The 27,326-nt window shown below is 38.5% G+C and overlaps 2 protein-coding genes across 3 annotated transcripts; both read right to left on the bottom strand.

Moving 5' to 3' along the window:
* Positions 1-214: 214 nt before the first annotated feature.
* LOC139948583 (probable tubulin polyglutamylase ttll-15) lies at positions 215-14,305 on the bottom strand. Its single transcript, XM_071946757.1, has 13 exons — positions 14,116-14,305; positions 11,168-11,422; positions 9,832-9,987; positions 8,841-8,960; positions 8,320-8,395; positions 7,533-7,771; positions 6,581-6,659; positions 6,007-6,115; positions 5,383-5,449; positions 4,414-4,541; positions 3,794-3,890; positions 3,050-3,163; positions 215-2,375 (listed from the first exon to the last, which is right to left on the bottom strand). Exons 2-13 carry the CDS (start codon positions 11,420-11,422, stop codon positions 2,256-2,258), a joined length of 1,560 nt encoding a protein of 519 aa, XP_071802858.1. The 5' UTR covers positions 14,116-14,305; the 3' UTR covers positions 215-2,255.
* A 7,735-nt stretch (positions 14,306-22,040) lies between these two features.
* LOC139939796 (heparan sulfate glucosamine 3-O-sulfotransferase 1-like) lies at positions 22,041-25,091 on the bottom strand. 2 transcript variants are annotated; one of them, XM_071935915.1, is made up of 2 exons: positions 24,885-25,091; positions 22,041-23,910 (listed from the first exon to the last, which is right to left on the bottom strand). In XM_071935915.1, exon 2 carries the CDS (start codon positions 23,717-23,719, stop codon positions 22,601-22,603), a length of 1,119 nt encoding a protein of 372 aa, XP_071792016.1. In that variant the 5' UTR covers positions 23,720-23,910; positions 24,885-25,091; the 3' UTR covers positions 22,041-22,600. The 2 variants fall into 2 exon arrangements, with proteins under 2 accessions (XP_071792016.1, XP_071792024.1); XM_071935923.1 differs by lacking the exon at positions 24,885-25,091 and adding an exon at positions 24,676-24,717.
* Positions 25,092-27,326: the final 2,235 nt, after the last annotated feature.

Genomic DNA, 27,326 nt, shown 5'->3' with positions numbered 1-27,326 from the left:
TCACAGTATGGGGATATGCCTGTCAATATAACAGGAGAAGTAATTGTTAAATTAATAAGCCTTTTTGCATCCCTTATCATTGCATCTTTTCAGCAGACAGATATCTCTGACCGTACTACATATATGTAAAAAGCAAAGTCTAAACAAAAAACCTCATAGCATTTACAACATAATATATAAAAAAACATTGCAGGCCGACAGACTACAACTATCATTCAAAACCATCAGAATGATTTCTGAAATGACTAAAAAATAGGATTTTCATAAAATATTATCCTACTCTTTAATACTGTTTCTTTTCCTTCCATTTTATAATGAGAAAGTTCCTACAGAAATGACCCTTTTAATTACACATCATGCGTACATACTAACACTACCAGTGTGCAAAATGAGGGAACATCACCCCTTGTTGTTGTATGGGGCGATGGTGGCGTGACGCAAATGCGATAGTACGTCTATCTTGTGTCAGTCAATAGTGTCTGTATGCAAGCATGAATGTAGTTGGCAAAAATTTCATGTGATTTGGCTAATTACCTACCATCCTATAAAACCCATAGTACTTTAATAAAAAGACCTTCAAAAGTTTTCAACAATTGCAGTCATACAAAAAATAACCCAGGGGTTGGTTTTCCGATTGGTTCAGAGAATGTGCGACTTTAAAAAGTTGGTAAAATGTTGATATTTACATTATGTGCACCAATTTTGAAAGACAAATGTTGACTTTGGGGGAGGAAGGAACAAGGTCGTCAAAAGTAGTACTCTCTGTACGTTTGGGAAATTTTTGAAACTTTTGGCTGCCCTAAGCATGTCAACCAAACCATGAAAACAAGAGGAATAGAACAATCTCTATTCCAACCAAGTACTAACAATGGACATTCAGTGGGTGGTTCTTTAAACTCATTAAAATAGGGTTCAAAAAGTGGCTCGCCTGACAGCTTCATTTAAAAAAAAAGTTCTGTTATAAAGGAATTATCTCCAATTCATAGGCCGAGAGTACTAAAAGGGTAAACAGAGGCCTTAAACTTGATTTGTAATTACTTCAAGCCATAAGCAATGACATGATAACAATCTTAAAATGAGCACCAAATAAGAGTTGAAATACAATGTAAATGTTTGACTCATTGACTATAAATATTTCAGTGTGTTTTGTAATCGTCCAGCATAAATAACGACTGCAATTTCATTTCCAAAGTGAAGGGAATTTGTATACTTTAAAAGAGTACTTCTCATTTAAAAAAATTTGTCTTTAAAAGTTGCTCAGATATCTGTGCACATTCTTGGTTTAAATTTTTTTTCTTTTTCTGTGTCTGTGGAACGTACTCATTGGTTATTTACGATAAAAAGTTTACTAATAACAAGCGGCACGCACACAAACACACAGAATATTGTAGATCTAAAAAGGATCTATTTAGATCTTGACCCAATTTCATAGAGCTCTTTAATTATAAATTTTGTGCTTGCTTTTTTGTTAGCGCTGCTTACTGTTAGCACATGAAAAAGGTATGCTAACCGGCTACTTCCAGGGTTTGTAGGAAAATGAATGGCATGACATTGCACATCCTAGTTGAACATGCAAGCTGGTCACCTAATTTTCTGACTAACTTGTTAAATACGCTTATGCTTCTGGCAATGTTATTCTGCTATAATTAAGCAGCGCTTTGAAATTGACCCATGATCTGTCCTCTTAATCTTTTTAAAACCCTCATGGCTCCGACAGATATCAGACATTTAAAAGAAATACATTAATTAAAAGACATCTCACCTTTTAGCCGTTTCAGTCAAGAAATAAAAAGCTTAAGATATAATGCACGCAAGCAGGCTTAATACTTCATCCTTGTTAAGGGCAAGGAAGTTTTTTCCCTTAGGAAAAGGCACCTATGTGGGAAGTTTCAATATCTACTGGAACATTTCATGTGGCAGTTGCACTAGGGAAAATTACCAAAGTATCAGACAAGATTTAGGTTTTCTGGAAACATGAAGAATAAAACTTTCTTTATAGAAAAACCAGTACTTTTAATAAAAAAGTTAAAAAACTTATCTGATTGTCTTCAGCTGCAATGCCTTCTGGTTTCACATGCTCTTCCATTGTTGTGAATCTCTATACACAATTTAGCCTAATGTTATATGCACCAGTAGATGCATCTATGTTACGTGCACCAGTAGAGGTCCGTGTGTTGCGTGCACCTGTAGAGGTCCCTGTATTACATTCACCTGTAGATGTCGCTATGTTACGTGCACCAGTAGATTTCTCTGTGTTACGTGCACCAGTAGATGTCCTCACGGCATTTTGCTCTGAACCATTCTCTCAAAACCCGATCGTTTGGGGTCAGCGATGAATCTTTGGTGGTATCGTAATGTAACGCTTCGTCCTGGGACTGGGGTCAAAAAGACGAAAAATGAGGCTAAATATTTCATCATGTACAACATATCACTAACAAACTTAGCCTGGACATCTGATGTCACACTTCAAGGCTCATGAATTATGCCAGAGATCCGCCATTGAGCATGTTAATTCCTGTCCGTAATAACCTTTGACCTCCCATTCATTACTCGCTGACATTATACCAAGTGTGAGAATGACATCAATTAAATTTTTTGCTCGGCAAAACCCAACAATGAATGTGCTGGGAAATATTGCAAACAATAAATATAAACAACCTAACAAACATGAATATTTGGTTAGGGAGTAGACCCCTTGCAAATGAGCACAAGCTAAAACAGTGCCCTCAATGATGTCAAAGGAAGACCCGTCATTAACAGAGAGTTTTGTGTGGTGCGTGCACTTACGTAGGCTTCCATTGTTTGACCCCAGTGATGGCAAGCCTACCATAGTGTTTATGGTTGTTAATAACCTAGTCCATGAGATACGGCTTCACTATTGAGGATTGCTGCAATCTTGGACTTCCATCTATTCAACCCAATGTAACCAAACCGAGGCTGGAAGAAAAAGACAGTCTGGTCCCTTTGTGATGAGAGAATTAGGAATGCCATTGTCAGAGCTGTGTGCAGGGTACCAAACACAGATCCAAAGCATGATGATTGGACTTACCATGGGTTCGGGGTAGACTCTTCTAGTACTTTGGCGATGAATATGCTCATAGTACGACTCTTTTAACATTGCAATCTGATCTGGAACTAGGCACTTGAAACAAAGCTGGCATTCCTAAACAGAACAATAATAAAAAGACAGCAACATGAATCACAAAAACGTGTTTTCTTAGCATTTAAGATGTACGCTTGAAAAATTCAGAGATATTCAATGAAAACAATAGGTAGTGGAAAACCCGTAAGGGCAAAGCATTGAACCTGAAGAACGAACCACAAACAGTCTTACATTTTTAGTCTTTTTGGGGCATAAACTAAAGCTGTACCCTTAAATATGATCAAATCATAAGGGGTAAGCCTTCCATTGTAATAATAATGAAACCTTAATTTAAACAAATCACTAGGTAAGCTTTGCATGTAGTCAGTTTTGCACACAATATTTCACTGTACACTTTAACCTTAAATTTGAAGAAAAAATCACGAGGGGGCAATCCTTGCATTTTTAGTTAATTAGGGTGGGGGGGGGCGGCAAAGCATTGGACATAAATCTATAGTCTGAAAATGTGAACAAATTACAATGGGTAATATAAAAATCAAAGTGTACAGATATAGGATGTCTATTAATCAAGAATTTAAACTGAATCTCATTCTAGTTTCCTAAGCATCAAGAAAATTATCTTGAACAGGGTGTAAGATTTCATGAACGTTTTTCACTGTTCATCTGTACACATCAAGTTTCCATACTTACACTTGAGATACATGTTATGCACTGTGAGCTGCCACAGACGTCTGATTTAACCAGAATATCCTTCTCACTCACTTCCATTGTTCTGGCATCCTCTGGACTGGACAAGAAACAAAATGAGAATAGTTTTGTTTTGTCTTTCTTCAAATCTTGACAATAAGAACTGTACCCTGTCACAACTGACACAGCTACAGCCTACCCCAATCAAAACAACTTGAAAAAAAGATTAAGAAGGAAGAATATCATGCCTCCTACCAAGTTAAGTAATTAACCAAGTATAAAATTACATTACATTTTGGGTGTTTGTCCAAAATGAATGATTCTAATCTTCCAATAGGTCGAGAGGGGATCCTTTGTCCATGTTTAACCATGTGATCACCGTGTCACGTGTGTTTAAATAGGCCTTATGAGATTAAGTCCAAAGAGGGCGCAATCAGATGAGTGCGCAGAGCACGTACATTTTATGGCCAAATTTAGGTTGGTAAATGACATATTTGGCTAGAGTATGTGATATTTTAAAACTTAAGAGCACATGTTTCTCAAGAAACTTGCATACAATAGTTTAAATATTTAGAACGCAAATTTGAAATTTGCACGAGGAAGTAACCCGTTTCAATACTTACCCCTTTTTTAGGCTGTGTGGAACATTTCTTGCTACACCAGCTACACTCAAGATGTTAAAGATGACGTGTTCGTATAAAAACTTGTTTGGCATGAAGTGATTTGAAGAAAGATTAGGCGACATGTTGACCTATCGAGAGAAATATTTGAACCGTGGAAATAATAATCTCATAATTTTTGTTACCGTTATTGGCCTTGGTCTAGGGCTATTGTCTGAAGAACTGAACCCAGGATCGTACTATGCGAAGTGAATTTTGATGTCACAGGGTTGTTTTTGCAGCGAATGTTTCGCAGGAGTAGAACACAAGTCAACTGACGCATATTATTTGTTGCGAATTTGTGATGTAAAAATTTGTACTACATTTACATTTGCAGGAAGTGTGAACCTGGCTTAATTTCATTCAAAAAAGACTTTGAGTATTGTCACTATCGTCGGCCATATTTAACTTTAGCTGGCATTTAGTCTCTGATCACTGTTAAGGGAGAACGCTGCTTAAGTTGAACACATGAACAGCCAGAACAGAAGGGAATCCTTTCTCAAAAATAGTTCATACTATAAATGTTTGCAGTACTTCTGCTCTAGTAAGTTTATACGGTCATTTATTTTTTGAGTACTTTATACCAATCATTGACCCTACCATTATAAATACCATGAACACTCAGACCTTATAAAATCAAGTCTTAACTTCATTTAAAAACGATTTCTGTATGCCTTCATAGCAAGCATAGAGCCTTGTCACACAAGGCGATTTTACAGGCAACTCCACAACAGTTCATGCGACAGGACCACTTTGGTAGCACATGAGTCATTATTCAAACAATGTTTTCGATACCTAAAAAAAATATGTGAATATTCAAATGTGAATGCCTTTTCTTCTTGGAGATTGCCTGGAACTGGTTGCCCACAAATTGCCATGTGTGACATTGGCCTAAGACTAAACATTAAATGAAACGCAGTGAACATTATTTACCTCCATTAGATACAGATTGAGGAACTCATCCAAAACAAAATCAAACCGCATCAATTCAAAAAATACACTGAAAAGAAAATATGAAGCGAAATGAAACAAACGTTAATTCAAAGTACAGGTAAATCATAAGAAATCAACAATTCATTTTGCACACAGATGTGCATTAAGCACTGAATAGTCAGTACTTTCTAGTACAGTAAACATTTAAGTTCTTGTAAAATATTATCATTTATTCCTGGTAATGGATCAAAGCATAACCTTAGTCATATTAGCTTACAAGCCTGAGGGTGCTTGCTATGTGAACCAAATAAGGTTAATCCCAACTCTTTCACAACAAGTGTTTTCAATTCTTTTACATGCACTATCCTCCTTAGAACACAGGACCTATGGTTTGATGTCCCATCAAAAAGGACATTATGGTAAAGTATCTTGCTCAAAGACACAAGTACCAAAAATGGGACTCACGAACACACACTCTGCTGATCAAAAACCACAGCTTGAATCCAGTGCCCTTGACTGCTCCGCCAAAACATGCCACACAAAACAACAACATATAATCCTACTTATTTACCAACACTTACATGCAATTTATTTCAGGCAGTTTATAAACCCGTAATCACTTACTTTTTATGTTGATATTTGTTGAGAGCTTTTAAAAGTTGTGGATGTTTGTTAAGAAACACACTTCGAATTGCACTATAGACTTGTGAGTTGATTTTGGATGAATCCATTCCTGAGAATATAAACACAAAATTCAATCAAATAGATTAACTCACTTCACTAAAAAGTAACTTGGGGTATATATTTTTACTTCCACACAGATGTTGCGAGATTTGAAATGTTAAATTGTAACAGGCTCTCAAAGAAACCGAGTCGCTTATCCCACAGCCCACTTTCAAAGAACAGGGCTGTTTAGTGTTTGAAGGGTCCTAATTTGTATAATTCTCACAACGAAAGTTTTTTATCTATAAAGATGAATAAATCAGGGGTTTTCACCCGTTTGTTTCATTTGTGTATTTTCTTTATATATTTTTTTCATTAAACAGGTTTTTTCTTCGAGACAGTCCCAATTAAGCATTCATTTTAATGAAGTGCTATACAAGAACTGCGTATTATTATTCTTGTTATTATCTATAACCAAACAACACTTTGTCGTTATGGATGCCTCTTCATCCATGAAGATGCAATAAATTCTTACCTTTTGATCTTATGTAGGAATTCAGTGATTCTTTGAAGGAGAAATGTTGCTGATTGAACAACTTTTCAAAAGATGGCATCTGTAGAAAATATTGAAAGAAATGTCTTTAGTTAAGAAAATATTCTACATCATCAGACTTTATTCATCCCATGTTGGATGAAGCCCTAAGTAGGCTAGAACCTTAATAATAACAATAATAGACCATTTTTATATAGCTCTTTTCACGCCCGTGGGATGTCGCAAAGCGCTTCCGACATTATTACCCCTGGTCACTGGGCCTTAAAACCGTTCCTAAAACCATCTCAGCTCCCTGGGGAGTATACAGCCTGTGCGTAATATATGCGCTAAACGGCTAAACCAATCACAAGAACCATCTCTGCCCTCACAGGTACCCATTTACCCCTGGGTGGAGCGAAGCAATTGTAGTTAAGAGTCTTGCTCAGGGACAGGACCAGGATTCGAACCCACACTCTGCTGAACAGAAGCATCAGAGCTTGAGTTCGGTGCTCTTATCCACTCGGCCACGACACACCACCTTGTTCCGTGGGGTGATTGATCTCACCGCACCGATTTTTGGCATGGTTGGCTGCGAATCACCCCACGACAGCTTGTAAACAACTACATGGTGCTATGTAAATTAATACATCTTATATTTCGCATATTTTGTAGAAAACAAGAAAGGGGTGCTTTAAGACGCTGTCTGGTATGACAAAAGGCTAAACAACAAATGCGTATTATTGTTATAACATTGGTTACACTAGAAAACAATTGGATAGCAGAAGAATAATATCACAAATTCTTCACTGGCAAAACATCAAAGAAACATGTAAAATAAAATCTCATTCCAGACAATTTCTTTTGGGAGCTTTGTCAAATTTGGAGGTAAATTGGGAGGCAATTTGGAAGGCTGATTGCTGGGATCGAGGGGTTAAAGGAACTTTTTAGTTCTTACCAGCCACATTGGTGTGTAGTCGTCCGTCACCACATATTTATTCACATCATTGAAATCCTCAGGAAGGTAGTCTTTGCCACAGAAGCGGACCAGCGTTTCATCATCAACGATGTACACACGCAGAGGATTAACGGACGTCACCACGGTATAGATCCCAATATCAAACTTGCGACCATTGATTAAAAATGGATTACGGACAAACTCCTGGATGAAACTGTTGGCTGCATTCAGGTCCAACTCTGCAAGGTTCGGAAAAAAACAAAAATCTATGAGGTACTTTCAGTTTCGTAAAATGTTCAAGTACATACATCAGAAACATCAGTTACATCAGATTGTTGTCTTTTGATTGGAGGATTCTTGGTCATATGGCATTTTATCTTCCAATTAAATGGCAAAAACCCACTAGAGTGTTTTAAAACGAACTGGTGAATCTCATTCGTGCTATGGAGAGAGAATTTCTCTCTGGGTGAAAGAGAAAGTGTGCCTAGTTTGTTTGGAACATTCCTTCGTCCAACTATTTAATGAAAATATCCTCACTGTTGCATAAACATTTACTTTTTGCACAATGTTCCATAAAATGTTTTTTCGTGCTGTAAATGTATTTATTTCAATTATTAATCTAATCTCCAGATGAACTTTCCACTGGATTTATTTTGAGAAGGCACCAAGGAGCCCTCTAAAACAAAAACAAATATAAGAACATAGTCAACCGAAGAAAAAGACTATTCGGAATGAAAAAGCAATATTCCAAGATGTTCCCCTAGCATTTATTAAAACTTAAACTGACCTGCTACTGGTTTGACTTTGATACCTCGATGTGCGTTACTTTTCTGCACCCAAAGTTTCTCCTTGTTCTCTGAAGCCTGACCAGTTACATGAAGAAAAACAGATGCAAAAGGAACATATATTATTGTAACTTTTCAATTCATTAAATTCATCATAATCATTAAAGGCAGTGGACACTATTGGTAATTATTAGCATAAAACCTTACTTAAAAACGAGTAATAGGGAGCTGTTGATAGTATAAAACATTGAGAGAAACGGCTCCCTCTGAAGTAACTTAGTTTTTGAGAAATAAGTTATTTTCCACGAATTTTATTTCGAGACCTCAGATTTAGAATTTGAGGTCCCGAAATCAAGCATCTGAAAGCACACAACTTCGTGTGACAAGGGTGTTTTTTCTTGCTTTATTATCTTGCAAAGAACCGGTGGTCGACAAGGAGTTGTCAACTGCCAGTTCTTTTTAGAAACATGATGGGATAGAATGTTCTCTTCAAGAATGTGTGTCTACGCGACAAAACACCCACCTCTGCTAAGAACTGATCCTTTTCTTGTGGCATTTTGTAGGCTCTTGGAACAAACTCTACGTTCGATGTGGCCAGCTGTACCTTCTGTGTGATAAAACCCATCCCTGGAAAATGGTTCAACTGCAGAAGAAAGGAAAAGAAGAAGTCATGTCAGAGTAGAGGTTGCATCCCACACAGCACTTTCAAAATCTGCATGATTTTAAGACTTGCTAACATAACAGAGTGTTAGAAAAGACCGAGGCCCAATTTCCTAGAGCTGCTTTTAAAAGCAAAAAGAAATGCTAAGTAAAACAAAATAATGCTTACCAGAATAAGGTTACCAGCTAAAATACCATTTTACATAGTACAAAATGTAACTTGTATCCTACTAAGTTGTGATTAGCAGAAAAATGTACAGCAATATTAAGCATCTCTATGGAATTGAGCCCAGGAAATAGATGGTGGTTGGGTTGGCGTGATGTTATCTTGTGGAAGTGTTGTGGCCGAGCGGTTAAGAGCACCAAATTCAAACTCTGGTGTTTCTGATCAGCAGAGTGTGGGTTCGAATCCCCAGTCGTGACACTTGTGTCCTTAAGCAAAACACTTAATCATTGCTAAGTCCTTCGGATGGGACGTAAAGCCGTTGGTCCCATGTGTTGTGTAACACATGTAAAAGAACCCAGTACACTTATCGAAAAGAGAAGGGGTTCGCCCCGGTGTTCCTGGCTGTGGCTGCTATATGCGCCGTAGCACCTTGTAAACCCTTTTAAGGTGCTAAATAACTGGGTCTCAGAATTCATCACTGTGATCATGGTGATAACCTATCTTTCTGGAAGTTTGTATAACCTCAGAGCCTTGAGTACCTTGTTTTGTAGATACATGCACTTCGATAAGACTTTGATATTATTATTATTAATAATATTATCTTTTCTTGTCTTCCATATCTAGGACCCGGAAACCCCACAGTATACAATGAATGGGTATAAATCAAGGCACCTAAATTCTCTCTTACCTTTTGATGTTTCTCCATTCTTTCAATAGCCATTGATAACTCAGTAAACGGATAATCATGAGTCCATAACACATCCCATTCTGAGTCTGGTCCCCCTCGGCTGTAGCCAATACGCTCAAATACTCTCATGATGTGGTCCAGGTAACCAGACTCAAGCTGTTACAATTAAGGACAAGAAGCCATAGTTATTTCATGAGATAAATGAATTTAAAACTAGCATCATTGTAAAGTGGTGTTTGAAGCTTTGCATAGGGTGGAAAATGAGATAAGAATTAACAAGGTTGAGGTTACCAGCCAAAATAACATGTCACATGTACAAACTGTGACTGGTATCCTGCTTATTTTTGCTTAAATCAAAAAGTTGTTTAAAGCACAATTCTCTGACATCACATTCACAATAGAATAATTGTTTAGATATTGTAAGAGGTATAATGGTGGCTCCGCTTCATGTAAAGTGCTCTTAAAATCCATTTTGGCGCTCACATACTAATACTCCCAGCAACTGGGGCTTTTATTTAATTTTAAAACAATTACAGCTCCCTTGGGAGTATACAGCCTGTGCTGCCAATTATGCAGCTGTAGCGCACCTAAATTAACCACAAGAACCGTCTGTGCCCTCACAGGTCCCCATTTACTCCTGAGTGAAGAGAGTTAATTATAGATGTACTGTAAGTGTCTTGCTCAAGGACACAAGTGTCACGACCGTGATTCAAACACACAGCGAGATTACTTAGCCCCAGGAGCGTGTTTTCATACAGCTGCTTTTAAGCACAAAAAGTAGCTTTAAAGCAAAACAAAATTATGCTGTGACAGGGCTACTGGGCAATATCGTTGGGCTAGTTGGTGGAACATCTGCTCGACAATGGCTAAGGTCATTGGTTCGAATCCCAAGCAAGTAATATGCCTGTGAAGTTTTTTACAAGACTCGGGGAAAATACTTAGTTACGGTGCTCTACAAACATCAGTATATAAGGGTAAAACCAAATATAAAAAAATATATTGCAAATATTCAAATATTTTTGTGTTTTTAAAAGCAGCTCTATGAAATTAGGCTTACAATACAAGTTTTACACTAAGCCTCGTTACCATGGGCAGCGCGCAGTATCGATAGCTCTCATCACTAAACCCTGGTAGCCGTGCCTCGTAGGTACTGAAAAACAGCTTAATCCTCTTGTTTGAAAACTTCCTGGTTTTAAAAAATTATTATAAATTTGTTATGCTTAGCTACTTTCATTATTATTTATTTATTTAATTATTTGATATCCAACAGTGAATAACCGCAATTTACGTATCATTTGAAATAATTACCAAAACTTAGTTTTCAAATAATACTGACCCTTTTGGCGTGGATCCAATACACCGGTTTGGAGGTATCGCTCCCGCCAACTGCTTCTACCTTTGAGTGGAAGCCAGTCATGTGGGACTCCTGCATGGCACGTAACTGGTAGACATTCCAGACGGTAATCAGTATCCCTGCCAGTAGTGCGATGATGATAAGGAAAAGGATACGCACCGGAAACTTGGCGTGAATCGGTAGGTACAAAGATGAATTGTTGCCCCCACGATGGGATCCAGACCAGTGCCCCTTCATCTGAAATGAATCAAGGTCAAAAGGTCATGAGATTAGTAAAAAAAATTAAACCCATAAAGAAACCTACATGTACAGGGCGAGTAAAAATGAAGTTGACCGAGACTTACGATTTAAAAACAAAACAACTGACACTCAAAACCCCAGTGAAACATATGTTTAACAAGCATTCTTTCCTGCTCATCTGAATAAAAAAGAATGAAACAAATTGATCATTTCTAAAAGAAGTTATGCCTGCTTTACTGAAAGCACTAATGTTTGTAGCTGTCCAAGGGCCATTTTTTAAAAAAGTATTCCGTGGACAGCTTGCAAAATTAGTACCTTTATTAAAGTAGACGCTACACCTCTTAGGAATGATCAATTTCTTTCATTCCTTTTTTCTATTAAGCAGTGAGAGAGCTTGTACAAAAAATTAGCTGAACTTTTGAGCGTCGTTTGTTTGTTTTAAAGAACATCACCAATCCTAGTCAACCTCTTTATGACTCACCCTGTACGTTGCAATAATTGTGTAGAGGCACGGGAAGGAAGCTGGCTCACTAATTGAAAAACATTCACTGAAATACAACCAGCACAATCAATAGGCTAAATGTCTGAAATATAATATGATCTCCTGCACTTAAATTGATTGTTATCATGTTTATTCTCCAATCAATAGCACAAAATACAAAATATCACAACCTAGTCACTTTATGTGAATGGTGAAGGGCAAAGGCCAACACAAGGATGTCTACATACAGTACAAGTTTACAGTATCCGTTTCAACGAGCCCTAAAAACAAAATAAAAATTCTCTAGGTCATTCCATGTCAAATCACCCAAAGGAAAAACTCTACCCTATTCAAATTTGCTCAAATCTGGTTTATGGGGTAATCTTGGCTCAACAAGCTCAAATTTCAAATTTTAGCTTCATCTGATAAACGGTTTTCGCGCTATAGCATGGTCTTTCTCATTGATTTCAGCCAAAATGTGCTGACCGCCGATATTCAAACGACCATAAAACGGTGACTATTGGGTCAAACTGGTTGAAATTTGTGACTTTGGAAAGGAAAATGCATCTAAGCTATCGTTAGTTGTTTGTCTGTAAGTCTTTTGTCTGCCTGACAAAGACTTACTTTGGATCGCAGGATTGCTCTGTTCTTGGTGATGCATGGATGCTTTGTTCATGAAAGGGCAAGGGCATAAAGGTGTTTTCTTATCTAAGGGCTAGGCCTACCTCCATGAGGAAATCATCAATTTCTATTGAATGTAAGGTGTCATGGGGCAAGAAGGTAATGACTACTCCTAGAACTATGCAGTTCATTCTGCCAGTGCCTCAGCGGAACGAACCTCATCTAGTTCTAAGAGGAATTCTTTCTAGGAGCAAGCAATGACAATGACATAGGGCAAATGGAAGGTGAAATAACAGACCTAGAATTATTGGGAATCATAAAGATAAAAACCTTGGGTTTACAATTCAAAGCTCACTGCTTAAAAGCAATAGATAGGGCAAACCAGAGCCAATCCCTTTTCAAAAAAAAATTGCAAAAAATGAGGAAAAAAAAACAGTTTTAAAGCCTTTCATAGTTCAGTTGCTTATTTTGATGGCTGCATGATGATAATAGGAATGGGCACAAAATGAAGACCAAAATTATAATTATCGGAAGGTGACCCCAGCAAGCCTGTTCTGTTATAATCACATTCACACTCCACAGGGCAGTGGGGTTGGCTCAGTGGTTTCTGTCCATGCCTTTCACCTCTGTGGACCCAAATGTAGCCTTGCATCCATGTAGTAGCCTGGGTTTGTTCTAGCCCACCTTGTTGAGCTGTAAATGGCTCCGCTTTTAACATCGGTCTCATCACTGTCGCCATTACCTAATGCTAATTGCGACAGTGATGAGACCTATGTTAAAAGCCGTCTGGGTTTTCCACCCATGTCTAAAACTTAAAATTCTTCATTGTCTTAAAAAAAAAATCAGATTCAGACACAATCACACACACTCTCCCGACGTCACACGGTCAGGTTGGTGAGTGGTGTCTTGCCTCACCTTCCACCTCTGGGATCCCAGTTCGAATCACACCACGGGCACTAGAACAGTAATGTCAAAATGTCATTATTGTGGATTGGGTTTTCAGTCCCTACTCTTGACTGCATGGGTTTCCCTATTCCTAGAACTATGAGGTTCGTTCTTCTATCGTCTCCACGAACAGAGCTAGTGAGGGTGAATCTCATAACACACGCAAATCGTTTAGCCCTTAAAAAAATACCATTCCCAATATTATATATATATATACAGTTTTCTTTTAAGTCGACCCCCATAGTTCTAGGAGTAGGGTTTTCCCTGGCATAATTCTCTTGGGTTTTCCTCCCACATCTCAAACTAAAATTTCTTCATTGTCTTTTCTCTTCTCGTTTGGCTCTAGGTGGTCTCAGTAATAAAAGCGTCGAGTTGAGATCAAAATCTAAATAATATTGTTATACATAATTTATGTAATGTGTAATTATTCGTAATTAACCACGCACCTAATTTGTCTATCTGTCTGTCATGATCAGTTTGTTCAATCATTTGAAGGCTGCACTTTTTTACAAGGAAGAAGAAGAAAAAGAACCACGGACTTGGTATATAAAACCATATGATAAAACTGTAGTGCTTTTTATTAGCCTACTGGAAGAAAAGCAGAAGACCAAGTCTCAAACAAAGTCAAAACTCATGAACTTACCTTTTTTAAAAAAATTAAGATCTAGGCAGCAACCACAAAGACGCTGATCCGGACAGCTACCTCTATCCCTTCGTTCTCAACGTCGTTTACATTGTGCTTCGATCCAAGAATCAATTATATCATACAAAACAATAATTTGTGTCGTATCTTCTTCTTCTCACACAACAAGATATGATATGTCGAGGTCACATCACACACACCGCACACACACGCAACATAAACACTCTCGCATCAACATCAATGGAGGGCGCTATTGATAAAATCAAAGAATGCAAAACAAAAAGTAAAGTGATTGTATCTGACAGCTGTCACTTGAGTGCCTATGGCCTTGTATACAGTATCGCACTCGTCAGCGTATAATTGTCTTTATATGTCAATGTAATTATTCAGGCTATAAATATGTACAGAAAGAATTAACAGTAATACATTTCTTTATTTTTATTTAAATGACAATAAAAAATGGGGGGAAAATGAGGACAGTCAATTTATGGTGGATCACATTGCACTCGACAATGTACAGGCGCCTCTTCTATATCTACCTTTGTCTTTGTTTAAACTAAAATTGACAAAATTGGATATGTTATTCAAACACAAACCAATCAGGCCTGCTCTGGCACGCGTTTATTGTTTTACTTTTTGTTGTTCAAGATGATGGTTAAAAAAGTCTTACTGGCGATGTGCCGAATTGGCCGACTGTACTTTCCCAAGGCGCTTCAATCGAGAACAGCTGCCTGCCTGCCCTTATCGGACATGTGAAGGGCCTACTGTTTGCTGTTTTAATCATTGTTTCGTAATGTCTACTACGGACGGGATAGCATCACCAACGTCAGAGTTGCACACCATGAAGCTGACAGTCGCTACGGGCGTCATTCATGGGTAACAGTTCAACCATAAAGTTCGTCTGCTGTACGGTCCGAACATCAGTTGATATTGTCTTGATGCAAGACGTTTCTCGTTTCCTTTTCATCACGCACACCGCGGCCAATTCACCGACAGCGCGCGCACCGACTCACCTGACTTTAGTCCACTCACCGCCCTATAAGTCAGGCGAGTAGGTGCGCGCGCTGTCGGAGAATTTATTGGCCGCGGTGTGCGTGAAAAGTAAACGAGAAACGTCTTGCACCAAGACTACAGTTGATACAGAAATCAGGTCAAGTTCAGTCCTTTCTGGTTGGCTTATGGCAAAAGATGCTGTTGACCACCCCACCCGCGTTTTGTTTTCTGCAGCAGAGTTCATCAGTGGCGGAGAATCAATGCTTGTATTGTGGTCGTGGTGATTAAAGACCCCTGTGAATTTTCTCTCATGGTGAAACTTTACCCAACAATTTCCTGAGCATTTTGGTTTTTCGCGTATGAAACAATGTGCTTAGTTTTTTCATATGAACAGACTTCCCGGGGACAGGGGCCTGAAACAATTCACAGAAGTGATGACATCTAACCACTGAAGTGATGACATCTAACCATTCAACTGGGTGCCTCGGCGCCCTAGAACAAACTTTTGATTTTGGTGCTCTACAAAAAAAACTTTGATTTATTGATTGATTGATGGATTGATTGATCTTATAAGTTATAGGTTTATGACGAAACATCCTAAGATGATTTATCTCGGGATGGCGACATACTGAAGTAAGATATCGTGTTCCCGATATATTCTGGAAGACGGCATAAAATTATTACTTTTTATATCGTCATCTCGCGATAACCATGGAGCAATATATTGCTCCATGTGATAACTCATCTCGGGATGTTGCCATTTCACGTTTTGGTGTCATCATCCTGGGGCTGCAAGCAGCCAGTATATCAAAGATTTCAACAAGTTGGATGACACTCCCATAACTTCGAAATAACGTGTTGCAATAATACGGCCGTGCTAACTTTCGTAAAGGAATAATAATCGAGTCAACATAGTCGGGTCTATAGCCCAGTCATGTCAGTCTGGTTTTCAGAGATTTGCAGTTCAGAAAATAATGAGGTTAAAATGTAATTGAAGAACGTACGCTCTCCGAACATTCAAAACTTCCCAACAAGTCCACACGGCGCAAGTCTTGACAATAACCCATTGCTGTATCGGAATACTTCAATGCTGAAATGCTTTGGTCAAGTTTAACTGTACTCATTAATGGATGGGTGCAACCAACCCACGGCATGGTGTCTTTCTACGGGTGAAGTAGTTCACAGTAGGACCTCTGGAGATACCAGTGCTGTTTGTGGTCTGTGCACGCCCACAACTCCCCAGGTCACATTTTTCCTTCTTCATGGTCGAGTTGTAAATAATTGGAAGAGACAGATTGCTTGGTATGCGTGGGCAAAATAAACACAGGGTGCCCTAATAGACCGAATACCCAATAGACCACAGTATAGTCCAAGTGTTAGATACTATCGAGAGCGGGTTGTTTATTCTGAAATCGTAAGAAGAGAAGCTCTCTCTGGAAGCTTTCGATGAGACTGATTTATTAAACTTTATACCGGTAGCTCGCTGCAGAAGTATCGCTGGAAAGGTTGACATATCAAGAATAATAGTGGACTATCGTCTCGAATCAACCAAGATGAAGATTAACCAGGATGGATGTAAACCGATGGCTTTCCTCGCTTTTGTGGCGGTACTTGTCGGGGTTTGCACGGCCTGTAGTCCCCCTGAAGGATGGCAGCCAGAACCGGTCACGACTCGGGCGGGCGCACCCAATGTGGAAATTGCCTTTCTTGGTAACGTCACTCTCGTTAATCTTCCGCGTTTCAACCGTTTCTTCAGAGCGATGGTCTACAGTGCCGAGGTTTCTGTGGAGTGTGTCTACAAGAAGATACCCAGTTTGAATATCTACGAAGATGTGACTGTTCATGGCTTCGGTGAGTCTCACGACTGCACGAACACTGAAGTTATCCCGAACCAACAGTATATCTTTCTCGCCAAACCGTATGAGGATGGATACGCCATTGTTGAATCCAACGTTCAATTAGGTGCCGAGCCGGCCACCGAGGAGAACATTCAAGACATGCTGGATACTTATGGGTGTGACGAACCAAATGATCCCACAACACCCCCGCCAACGACTACCCGAGTTACAACCACTAGGATGCCGCCCACGACCGAAGCCCCTCCTACCGATTCCATTACCACAAAGCCAATAAGCAACGACAATAATAACAGTGGAACCTTGGTGTCTTCAAGTTTCTTCGTCCTGCTATCTTCTGTTGTAATCGCGCTGAAAACATTGTAACGAATTCAGAGTGATGTTATCCCCTTTAACAATACCGCCCAACGACATCTTCTATCGAACATGACGTCACTACACACGGTATAACTGCAAACAGTTGTAACTATACGGCTAAATTAGATCTTACACAGTAAAGTAAATTGAACGATTTACCCAACACAAATGATGAAAAACAACGCCCGTTTTTATTCTTATAAAGTTAGCCTATATAGATTTCTTTAAAGGCAGTGGACACTATTGGTAATTGTCAAAGACCAGTCGTCTCACTTTGTGTATCTCAACATAGGCCTTTACATAAAATAACAAACCTGTGAAAATCTGAGCTCAATTGCTCATCAAAGTTGCGAAATAATAATGAAAAAACAACACCCTTGTCACACGAAGTTGTGTGCTTTCAGATGCTTGATTTCGAGACTTCAAATTCTATTTAAGGTCACTAAATCAAATTCGTTGAAAATTACTTCTTTCTCGAAAACTACGTCACTTCAGAGGGAGCCGTGTTCCACAATATTTTATACTATCAACCTTTCCCCATTACTTGTTACCAAGTAAAGGTTTTATGCTAACAACTATGTGTCCACTGCCTTTAATGAAATGGGCATTGTATTGTACTAGTCTGACACATGGGATGCTCTGTTTACCTTTCAGCCAAACTGAGGTGTAATCTATCGTGAAACTTAATGAGACAAATTTCACGATGTGCAAAGTACATGGGTAGGCAGGGCGTATCCAACTTCTCCGCCATTTAGGGACTCAGAATGTGCGCAAACATTGAAACCCAGATCAATGAAGCCAAATGAGATACCACAGCGGAAATGGTAGACGCGCATGATGCAGGTCGAGTGCACTGATTCGGTGTCGTGCAAGGGATTAATGGAACTTTTGCAGACATAGCAGGGGCGTGGTTTGGGCGTGGTAGCTTTATAGAAATGGCAATAAGCATAGAAATGCTGAAATGCCTGCAAAATAGCTTTAATCATTAGTTTGCTTTTGAATTGTTTTAAACATGTTTGTTTGCCATTCATTATTTGCGAGGTCTTATTAAACACAATATTATATGAACGATAAACTGGTTTGTTATTTTGTGAACCTCATATTATTGTGTTTGGTCAAATTGTTTGCTTTCGTACGAAAGCCCAATCGTGCCCTGGACGTAATAATTACCAGCGGGAATTGGTTCGTTATTAAAACCAACAATCCGTTAAAACAAATGTATTATATATTTTTAATAACGGATTAATAGTTCGTTAGAAAACGAATAAAATGTCTCTAGAAGACGATCAGCGTCGAGTTGATGGTTCTTCTCAGAACCATCCCCAACTTTAGAGATTTTCATATGGCTATGCCGCAAACCCTTACTCAAAATTGATATTTACGTCTGTGAAATCGAGCAGTTCACTATAGATACAAAAGCGCAAAAACATCCACAAATGGGTGTGGCATTCCCCGGCCCAAGATTTATAAAAAAAATCTCGTCTGTCGTCACTAAACACAATGAGCCATAGCGATGATTGCATTTTTATAATCATCGATCATTAGTTTACAATTTTATTCTGACGTATACAAATAAATGGACACTATTTTCTGGGCCTATATATAGAGAGACTGAACATGCTCGCTTTGCGTAAACGCATCTGGCAAGAAAACAAACTAAAGTGCTGTGATTTTACCACCAAGTGAAACTGTCAAACGGATGGAACACATAGTAGTCATGGCTGGGGTCATGGGTGACAACATAATGTTATAATATATAACATAATGTTGTCAGCACATGCAACGGTCAGACGAGAGAGTAGTGTAGGGCAAGATGGACAGAACCAGATTAAATCTTTTGGTTTCAACCATGATGGATACTTCCTGTGGGCAAGGCACGGCATGTACCAAAGTTTCTTTGCTATCGGATAATATTGATATTCACATTGTACAGTGAATATCAATGTTTAAGATATTGAATACTGGATATTCCCATAGGTTTGTTAAGTGAATGTACTAACTTGACATGTCAATAGGCACATATATTATAAACTAGGCCTACTATGAGCGTAACATCATATAAGGGATAGACCAGGGACCTCTCAAAAGTTTATTGTAATGACACCATATGCCTCATAACCAAACCGTCATGCCAGAGAGACTGGAAACAAACAATTATTAGGGAAGGGTGCACGTGAGACCGTATGAAATTTAGCTTATAAGGAAAACTAAGATTGAACCATTCGATAAATTGACAATGGCTGGTGGCACAACTTAGTATACGTGTGATCAAAGACTTATCCAACTTTTATTAAGTGGTTACGTTTACCCAAATCCTGGAAAACGAGCTTAAAAACGAGCCGTGTATAACATTATGAGTATGAATAAAAACGAAACATGTGGAAACGGATAAACATAACAACAGGGGATACCGCTAAAATCATTAATACAAAGTATGTTGTAGGCCTACATATTTAAAAATATCATGCACTGTATAAAATAAAAAAATAAAAAATAATAAAAAGGGCCTTTACAGATAAAATCCTTGTTGAGATTTTGCTGAAAGCAGAGGTAGGAAGTACGTGCAGTAATAACCGAAGTCATTATGTCAATAATTAAGGTTCGCATATCCGGCCGGACAAAAAAGGTCAAGTCTGGATGTCGGATGTGATTGCGCTAACTTTTGCTTGATTTGTTTTGAAATTTGCCAGACAGGCCCACCATTAACTTGAAGGTTACTGGTCAGCATTCACGTGGACTCTCGATAAAAACGATAAAACGAATGAGTGAGACCTAGCCTACCTCTTAATATTATGTTTGAGGCCAGTCTTCAATATTAGCAGTTTTGTTTCCAGAAAACATACCCGCATGTGTGACATAAGCCGTTTCCCGTCTACACAATATATTTCCTGAATTTAGTTGGTATTAAACAAAAAATGATGAACGCTTATGAATAACTCTTTTATGAGGTCAATATGTGGAATGTTCAAGTTCCTTTCAACGAGGCAATTTAAAGCCGAATCAAAAGGAAGAAACTATTCCATCCTCAAAAGAATCAACATTATTCTCTTCATGGCACGGACGCAAACGTTCCTTGGGTAAATATATCTTTAAGAGAAAGAAAAAAACTGCACATAATACAAACTGTACAACATTGCATGTATTGGGTATCCACTACAACGTGGACATGTTGTAATTTAAGTAGATCTTTGTTACAGTCATAGGAGAATGATAAAACTGCTCATACCAACAAATTGCACATCGCGTGTATTTGGCGTCCACTAAAACGTGGACATTTTGTAATATGTGGCGACAACGTGCGGTGTATTATGACGCCGGTGTCAGACGCAATTGTGTCCGCCATGCAATACTATCCGCTCCGGACATTTTTGCATATGCAATTGTGTCCAGAGCTTTGCAAAAACCATCCGATGAACATGTACATGGCTGTACATGGCTGAAAATGCATGTACGCGCGTAAGCGAGCGTGCATGCACTGGACTTCTGTATTTTACAGCATGAATATTCACGTATTTCATGATTGCAGCGAATACCGAACGGCTGAACATTTCCCATGTCATTCATGACATGCACCCATAACTTGTAAAAAAATGGCGAACATGTTCCGTCGACCAAAGGCGTTTAATTTACTGCAAGGACGGTTTTGCACGGGGGCAGACACAACTGCATATGCAAATGTGTCCGGGCGGACACAATTGCATTATGCAGCAGCGTACGGGCGGACACGATTGCATATGCAAAACCGTCCGGCGAACGTTATTGCATATGCAATAATGTCCTCCGGATAGTATTGCACAGAGGACATAATGACATTCACACCCGTCATGTACATGTAAATGACATGAATGCCGCATGACTTTAAATCCTCCAATCAAATTTACTGATTTGCTTTGGCGTTAGTTGGTGTGACCATATTAATACGTTTAAGTTTCCACAAAGCATGCAGTTCCAGAAGAATTGTAAACAAATTAATCTGAGAGGCCGTTGTGGTATTCCCTGTATCGACAGTGCTTAAGGCAGGGTGTACTTTGTAATAAGTAAGTGAAAGAGCACTTGAGAGCTGTTGATATTATAAAACATTGTAATAGAAACTACCCCTTTTGAAGTAATGTGTGGTTTTAGAGAAAGAGGTAACTTTCAACCTCATACTTGAATCTGAGAAAGGCTTTCAGTTCAGACTTTCGTGAAAGGCAAAAAAGTATTTCTTCTCCATTTTATTTTTTCAACTTCAATAACCATTTGCGCTGTTATTGTCTGCATATGTTGGGATACACAAGTGAAAGTACTGATCTTTTACAATTACCAAAAGTATACCCCACCTTTAAAGTCACCTGGAAATAGAATTGTTTTTCTTTCAAACATAAGAGTATATGCTTACGAACAATAAAACATTTTTTTTAGTAATTGTTTGTCACGATTTATATGTTTAAAAATATATATAAAGTTGTTTGGGGGGGGGGGGGCTGACTCCGCCTACCCCTTTTGTGACGTCTTAAAGGCAGACTTTGCCTGCAATGCGTATAGTAAACACACGTGCAAAGTACATGTACGTCCAAGTCGTGAGTTGGTACATTTCAAAAAGTGTTTTTCTGCATTCAGCAGCAATACACCTGGTCGGCATTGCCGGAAAAAAAGGTGTATTGCTGCTGAACGCAGAAAAACACTTTTTGAACTGTACCAACTCACGACTTGGTCCGTACATGTACTTTGCAATTGTGTTTACTCTACGCATTACAGGCAAAGTCTGCCTCGATTGACGTCACGAACAGCGCCCTCTCGGGTCGGGGTCTACTCTTAAATTTGTAAATAACATAAGAACTGATTTTTTAAAACCTTAGTTAACTGTTTATTCACATTCAACTCATCAAAACACATATATTAGTGACAAAAGCTTTATTTTGAAAAAATACCACTTCCAGGTGACTTTAATTATATCACAAATCATGTCAATTAACAAACTATTTGTGGATTTTTTTAATTAATCATAGACCATTACTAAGTACAGGTTTATCCAATTTACATCAGCTCAGGGCCCCATACCATAAAGCTGCTAAGCACAAAATGAAATTAAGTACAACAAAACGATGCTTACCAGAATAAGGATACTAGCCAGAAACTATATTGTGACATAATGTAAAGTATATGTCTATTGTCCTGCTAATTTCTGCTAATATAGCAGAAAATTGTTACGCTTTATGATTGCCCAGTAACAATAATTTATCACAATACACAACTTTGAAACCCGCATTAAGTATCTCAAGAAATTAAACACAATTTCCTTAATGATACATCAGTGTTATATTTAGCAACTTTTTTAGCTCTTCATTATGAGGTATATAAAAAGCTGAAAGTTTGTCTTGGATTACTTTGGTCATCTGTGGTTTAGGGCGCCCTCTGCTGTTTAAATCCATACAGGCGCCGAAGGGTTTTGCTAAACAGTTCATGCCAGTTTGTTTATCAATGAGGAAATTGTCTTCATGAAAGTATGAAGACAATCCAAGAAATTTCTCGACTTTGTTTAGAAGCTGGACAGGATGTTTGAGAATAGAGTCTCCGTCTACATCCAATATAAGCATACGCTGTTTCGGGAAATGTTGAACCCATTGTTTCAAATGCTTAGCGTAGATCCCTTTGTCAATATAAAGAGAATCTTGTACAATTTCTCCTCTTTTGTCGAGTACTGTCTTCTGAAAAGTGCTCTTCCTTAGGTATTGAGAGGGGTTACTTCTCGCATAATCATCCCATGCTTTTTGGACTGCAACTTTATCATTTGCTTGTTTGCGACTTAATATCGTGTTGTCTGTTCGGTTTAAGAGGTACTCGCCCCCCTTGGTTTGGAAGTATTCATTGAAGGCTCTTTTCGCTGGGTCGCATAATAACGCAATAACTTTAACATCATGTAGATCCTTTGAGATTCTTTCCGCTGCACCTGGGTAGGTGAGATATTCAGATGATTTCTCTAGGGTGAGTTGCCGTTCAGTGGCGTGAGGCATCCAGTTGAAGTACCATGCCAAATCTCTGTAATAGTAAGTCGAGAAGAAGTTTGAGTCTTGCATTGGGGTCGCAACCCCTGGATGCACAGCTAGGAGGTTCCTCAGAACTGAAGATCCACAACCCTTGGCTCCAATGATGAGAGCCTGGGGGAAGTGCTTTCGACACTCGAGGTTGACTCGTTTGAGTTCCCCAACAGCCCATGAGTTATTGAGTGTGTAACAACTCAGCTCAACCGAACTCGGTTGAATGCCATGGAAGACGCTCTCAACCTTAGGGCTGAACATGTTGTTAAAACTCACATTTCTCTTGAAGTTTCCGCCTAAGACGTCCTCTCTCAGACATAACAACAAGGTGAGGCTCATAAGAAACCCTGCAGTTGCCATGACAGCTCGTTTCGGCCTCATAATACCATGGGATGTTGCGCTCTGTGATGTTAAAGTTCAGCCTTGGCGCTAGCAATAGAAAGTATAATTCCAGCCTTATAGTGCAAGACTACTGCCTAAGTTGGACGTCGCAGAGTTAGATATATTTCTTCCCAGTGTTAGTCTCTTCTCAGCTTGTAGCATCAATCCCTCCTTCACAGAGGTGTGTTTATCTGAAAGAAGCAATAGGCAAAGTGAAATTTAATTAGGTATGAAGAAATCAAAAGTTTGGGATAAACTCCAACAAAAATTGAAAATTTTAAGTCCTACATTGATCACATTTTAACTGTAATTCCAAACCGACGTCATCTGAGTGTGACATGAATTATAAATGATTATCCATGGATGCTGCATGCTTAGAGGCAGTGGACACTATTGGTAATTACTCAAAATAATTATTAGCATACAAACTTTCTTGGCGACGAGTCGAGGAGAGGTTGATGGTATAAAACATTGTGAGAACCGGCACCCTCTGAACTGCCATAGTTTTTGAGAAAGAAGTAATTTTCCATCAATTTGATTTCGAGACCTCAGATTTAGAACTTGAGGTCTGGAAATCAACCATCTAAACGCACACAACTTCAGGTGACAAGGGTGTTTTTTTCTTTCATTGTTATCTCGCAAGTTCGATGACCGATTGAGCTCAAATTTTCACAGGTTTGTTATTTTATGCACATGTTGAGATACACCAAAGGCTAGTCTTTGACCAATTACCAATTACCAATAGTGTCCACTGCCTTTAAAACAGACATCCCCACATTTAAAAAAAAAACAATAGGCGGGATACACTATGCCACATATTGAGCACCAAATGGAAGTGCCTCACCAACCCTTCCCCGAAAATCCTCTTGGGTGGGTTTCATTTCCTTTCCTTTCCTTTCTTCTGGTTGGATGAAGCCAAGCACTCTCAGAAAAACGAACTTTTAAAATCACTGTACCTAACCAAGAACCCAATGAGAGAAGACGGAAGAAACATTCAGTTTTAAATGGGTTAGATATATAGATACTGTTATTCGATGTTGCAAATAGCGTATGGTCAAAAATTATTGTAAATATAAGAGAGATTGTGTACATCATGCCACTATCAAGTAACAAATATGGTTATTAACTAATAATACAAATTATTGTTGGATAAAAGTGTGCTTACCTTTATACAGCTAATTCTACAAGCACAATCACAAACCGCTAATAGCTCTCTGCAGTCATTTGGCACAAACTGTTCACCCTTCACGTATTGGGTGACAGCTATCTACAAGCAATGCAGCAAAGTTGGCTGGGGCTATGAAATAAAGGAAGGAAATCACAACCACAAACGGCCTTCACTAGAGTGTTGTCTCTGATACCAGTGATCCTCTTTCCTGTAGTGTTTATACACTACACAGAACCTCCTTCCTCCATGACAGAACTGATATGTAAATTTACACTATATCAAACTAACATGTAAACACAAAAAATTATAAAGTGTTATGACAAAGAATGGAGTGGAATACATTATAAGCGAAGCGGTTACGTTCCGGAAGATAAACTGTCATCTATAGGATGTACTTTTGGGTCGGAGTGAGTATCAGAACAACAGATACAAACAGATCATCACTTCCTTTGTGCTTTAAAGGGCTGGATACAGCAACATCAAATAAAAAAATAAAAAAAACTCACATCTAAAAAATAAAGGATAAAATATAGTCAAGAAAATCAGGTTGTCAATCAGCCAGTTTTTCTAAAGGGGCGGTACAGTCATGGAGTCCATTTCCTTCTTCCTTGTTAAAGTGATGTCCCTATTTCAAAATTACTAATTAAATTTCTAAAAGCTCACATTTGATGTTTCAAGGGGATTTTGCTTTGACAAAACTCACATCAGTGAAGAAAAAAAAGGTGGCAGAGTACAGCAATAAACTGTTAACAAGACAACTTCTAAAACCTCAATGATAGATCCAGGTAAAAGCACTGGACACCTTTGGTAATCGTCAAAGACTAGTGTTCTCACTTGGTGTATCCAAACATAATGGATAAATAAGTTGCAAGCAAATAATATCAACAGCTCTCCTTTGCTCTTTACAAAGTAATTTGTTTATGGTCATTAACTTGTGGAGCACACCCTGCCTTTAAAGCAGGATAGTTGGAATAAACCAAATTGTTGTGCTGTTCCTTTGTTTGCAGTGGTGTCACTTTGCATGACATGGAAAAATGCTCATGGTTTTTCCATGTATTTCATCCGGAAATGATTAAACCTTTTACAAAAATTACATCACCTGGGATACAAACATACTCACATGCATATTACTCTGGTGGGATTCAAACCCATAAACCCTGCCATTCTATTGGGAATGTCTTATCATTAGACGGCAAAACATACACAGTTACCAGAGGCCAGATTACTTAAAATATTGTATGGAAATTGTTGGAATGGACAAAACAAGTCATAAGAAAAGATTAACACGGATAGGCCTTTTTCATGCTGCCTCCATCTTGGTCATGTACCTCATATCAAATAACAATAATGAATGCTAATAATCATTTTGCAAATAGGAACCAGACTATTTGGTTCTTCCAGCCTCTGATTGGTTACATTGATATCAATGGGAGAAGTTCAAGATAGTATAGTGTAAAGACCCCTTGCATTGCCTGCCATAGCAGAGGTCAATAATAACATGTTTGAGACACGCACAACCCTCAGCCAATGATAGGTCTTCATTGACCTCAGTGAGGGCCCTGTTTGGGGTCATGACATCACGTGCTAGGGTATATTGAAACATGTCACAATGCACAAACACACTTAGGCTACATGCGCCTATCCTGTCTGCCATTCTGGGAGTAAAAACAACAAGTTGACTCCAAAAATGGTGGCCTTAGTACTGGTCAACACATAGTTTGCTTAAGTGCACTGTGTCATGCAAAGGGGGTCAACAGAAAGACCCCTTTTAAAAAGAAAAATTGGAAATTAAAGTTTTGACAAGAACAAAAAGACATTTGACGCATTTGATCTATCTCTGAATTATCATGTAATCATTTCTACTCGCTATTATAACTCTACAAAGAATGGCAAGTGATAGTGTTTTCACCTGGTTTAAGACAATTAATACATCGTCGATGACTAAACCAACGATTCCTGAAGTTAAATTACCTCAACTTCACAAACTAATAATACAATAGCAAAAGATTTTCTCTACAGTTCCATGTATAATGAGGTACAGATAAAATGTCATTGATGAAAGTTAAATTTGTATCATACAAACTGGCATAAGAAAACCCCACAATTTTACAGCCTCTGTCCCTATACGGTTCCTCTTTTTTTTACAATCTGTAGTTAAATTAAACCTGCCTGAAGTCATTTTGAAGTGCACTTAATGATTATTCCTCCCCATCCACCTTTTACGTCCAACTTAAAAGGGATGATGCAGCATCGGTAAACAATGTAAATTTGGAAATATTCAACGAGACAAACTAGAAAGTTCTTGATAGATTACTTGTTTTTAAAGGCACTCTGGGCACGTTTGGGAATTGTCAAAGACCATTATTCTCACTTGGCGTATCACAACATATGCATAGTATAACAAATCTGTGGACATTTTGGATGAATAGGTCATCAAAG

The sequence above is a fragment of the Asterias amurensis genome, chromosome 1, assembly GCF_032118995.1.
Source record: "Asterias amurensis chromosome 1, ASM3211899v1".
Lineage (NCBI taxonomy): Eukaryota > Metazoa > Echinodermata > Asteroidea > Forcipulatida > Asteriidae > Asterias > Asterias amurensis.
The sequence above is the reverse complement of the archived record's forward strand: the minus strand, read 5'-3'. Positions and strand labels throughout refer to the sequence as shown.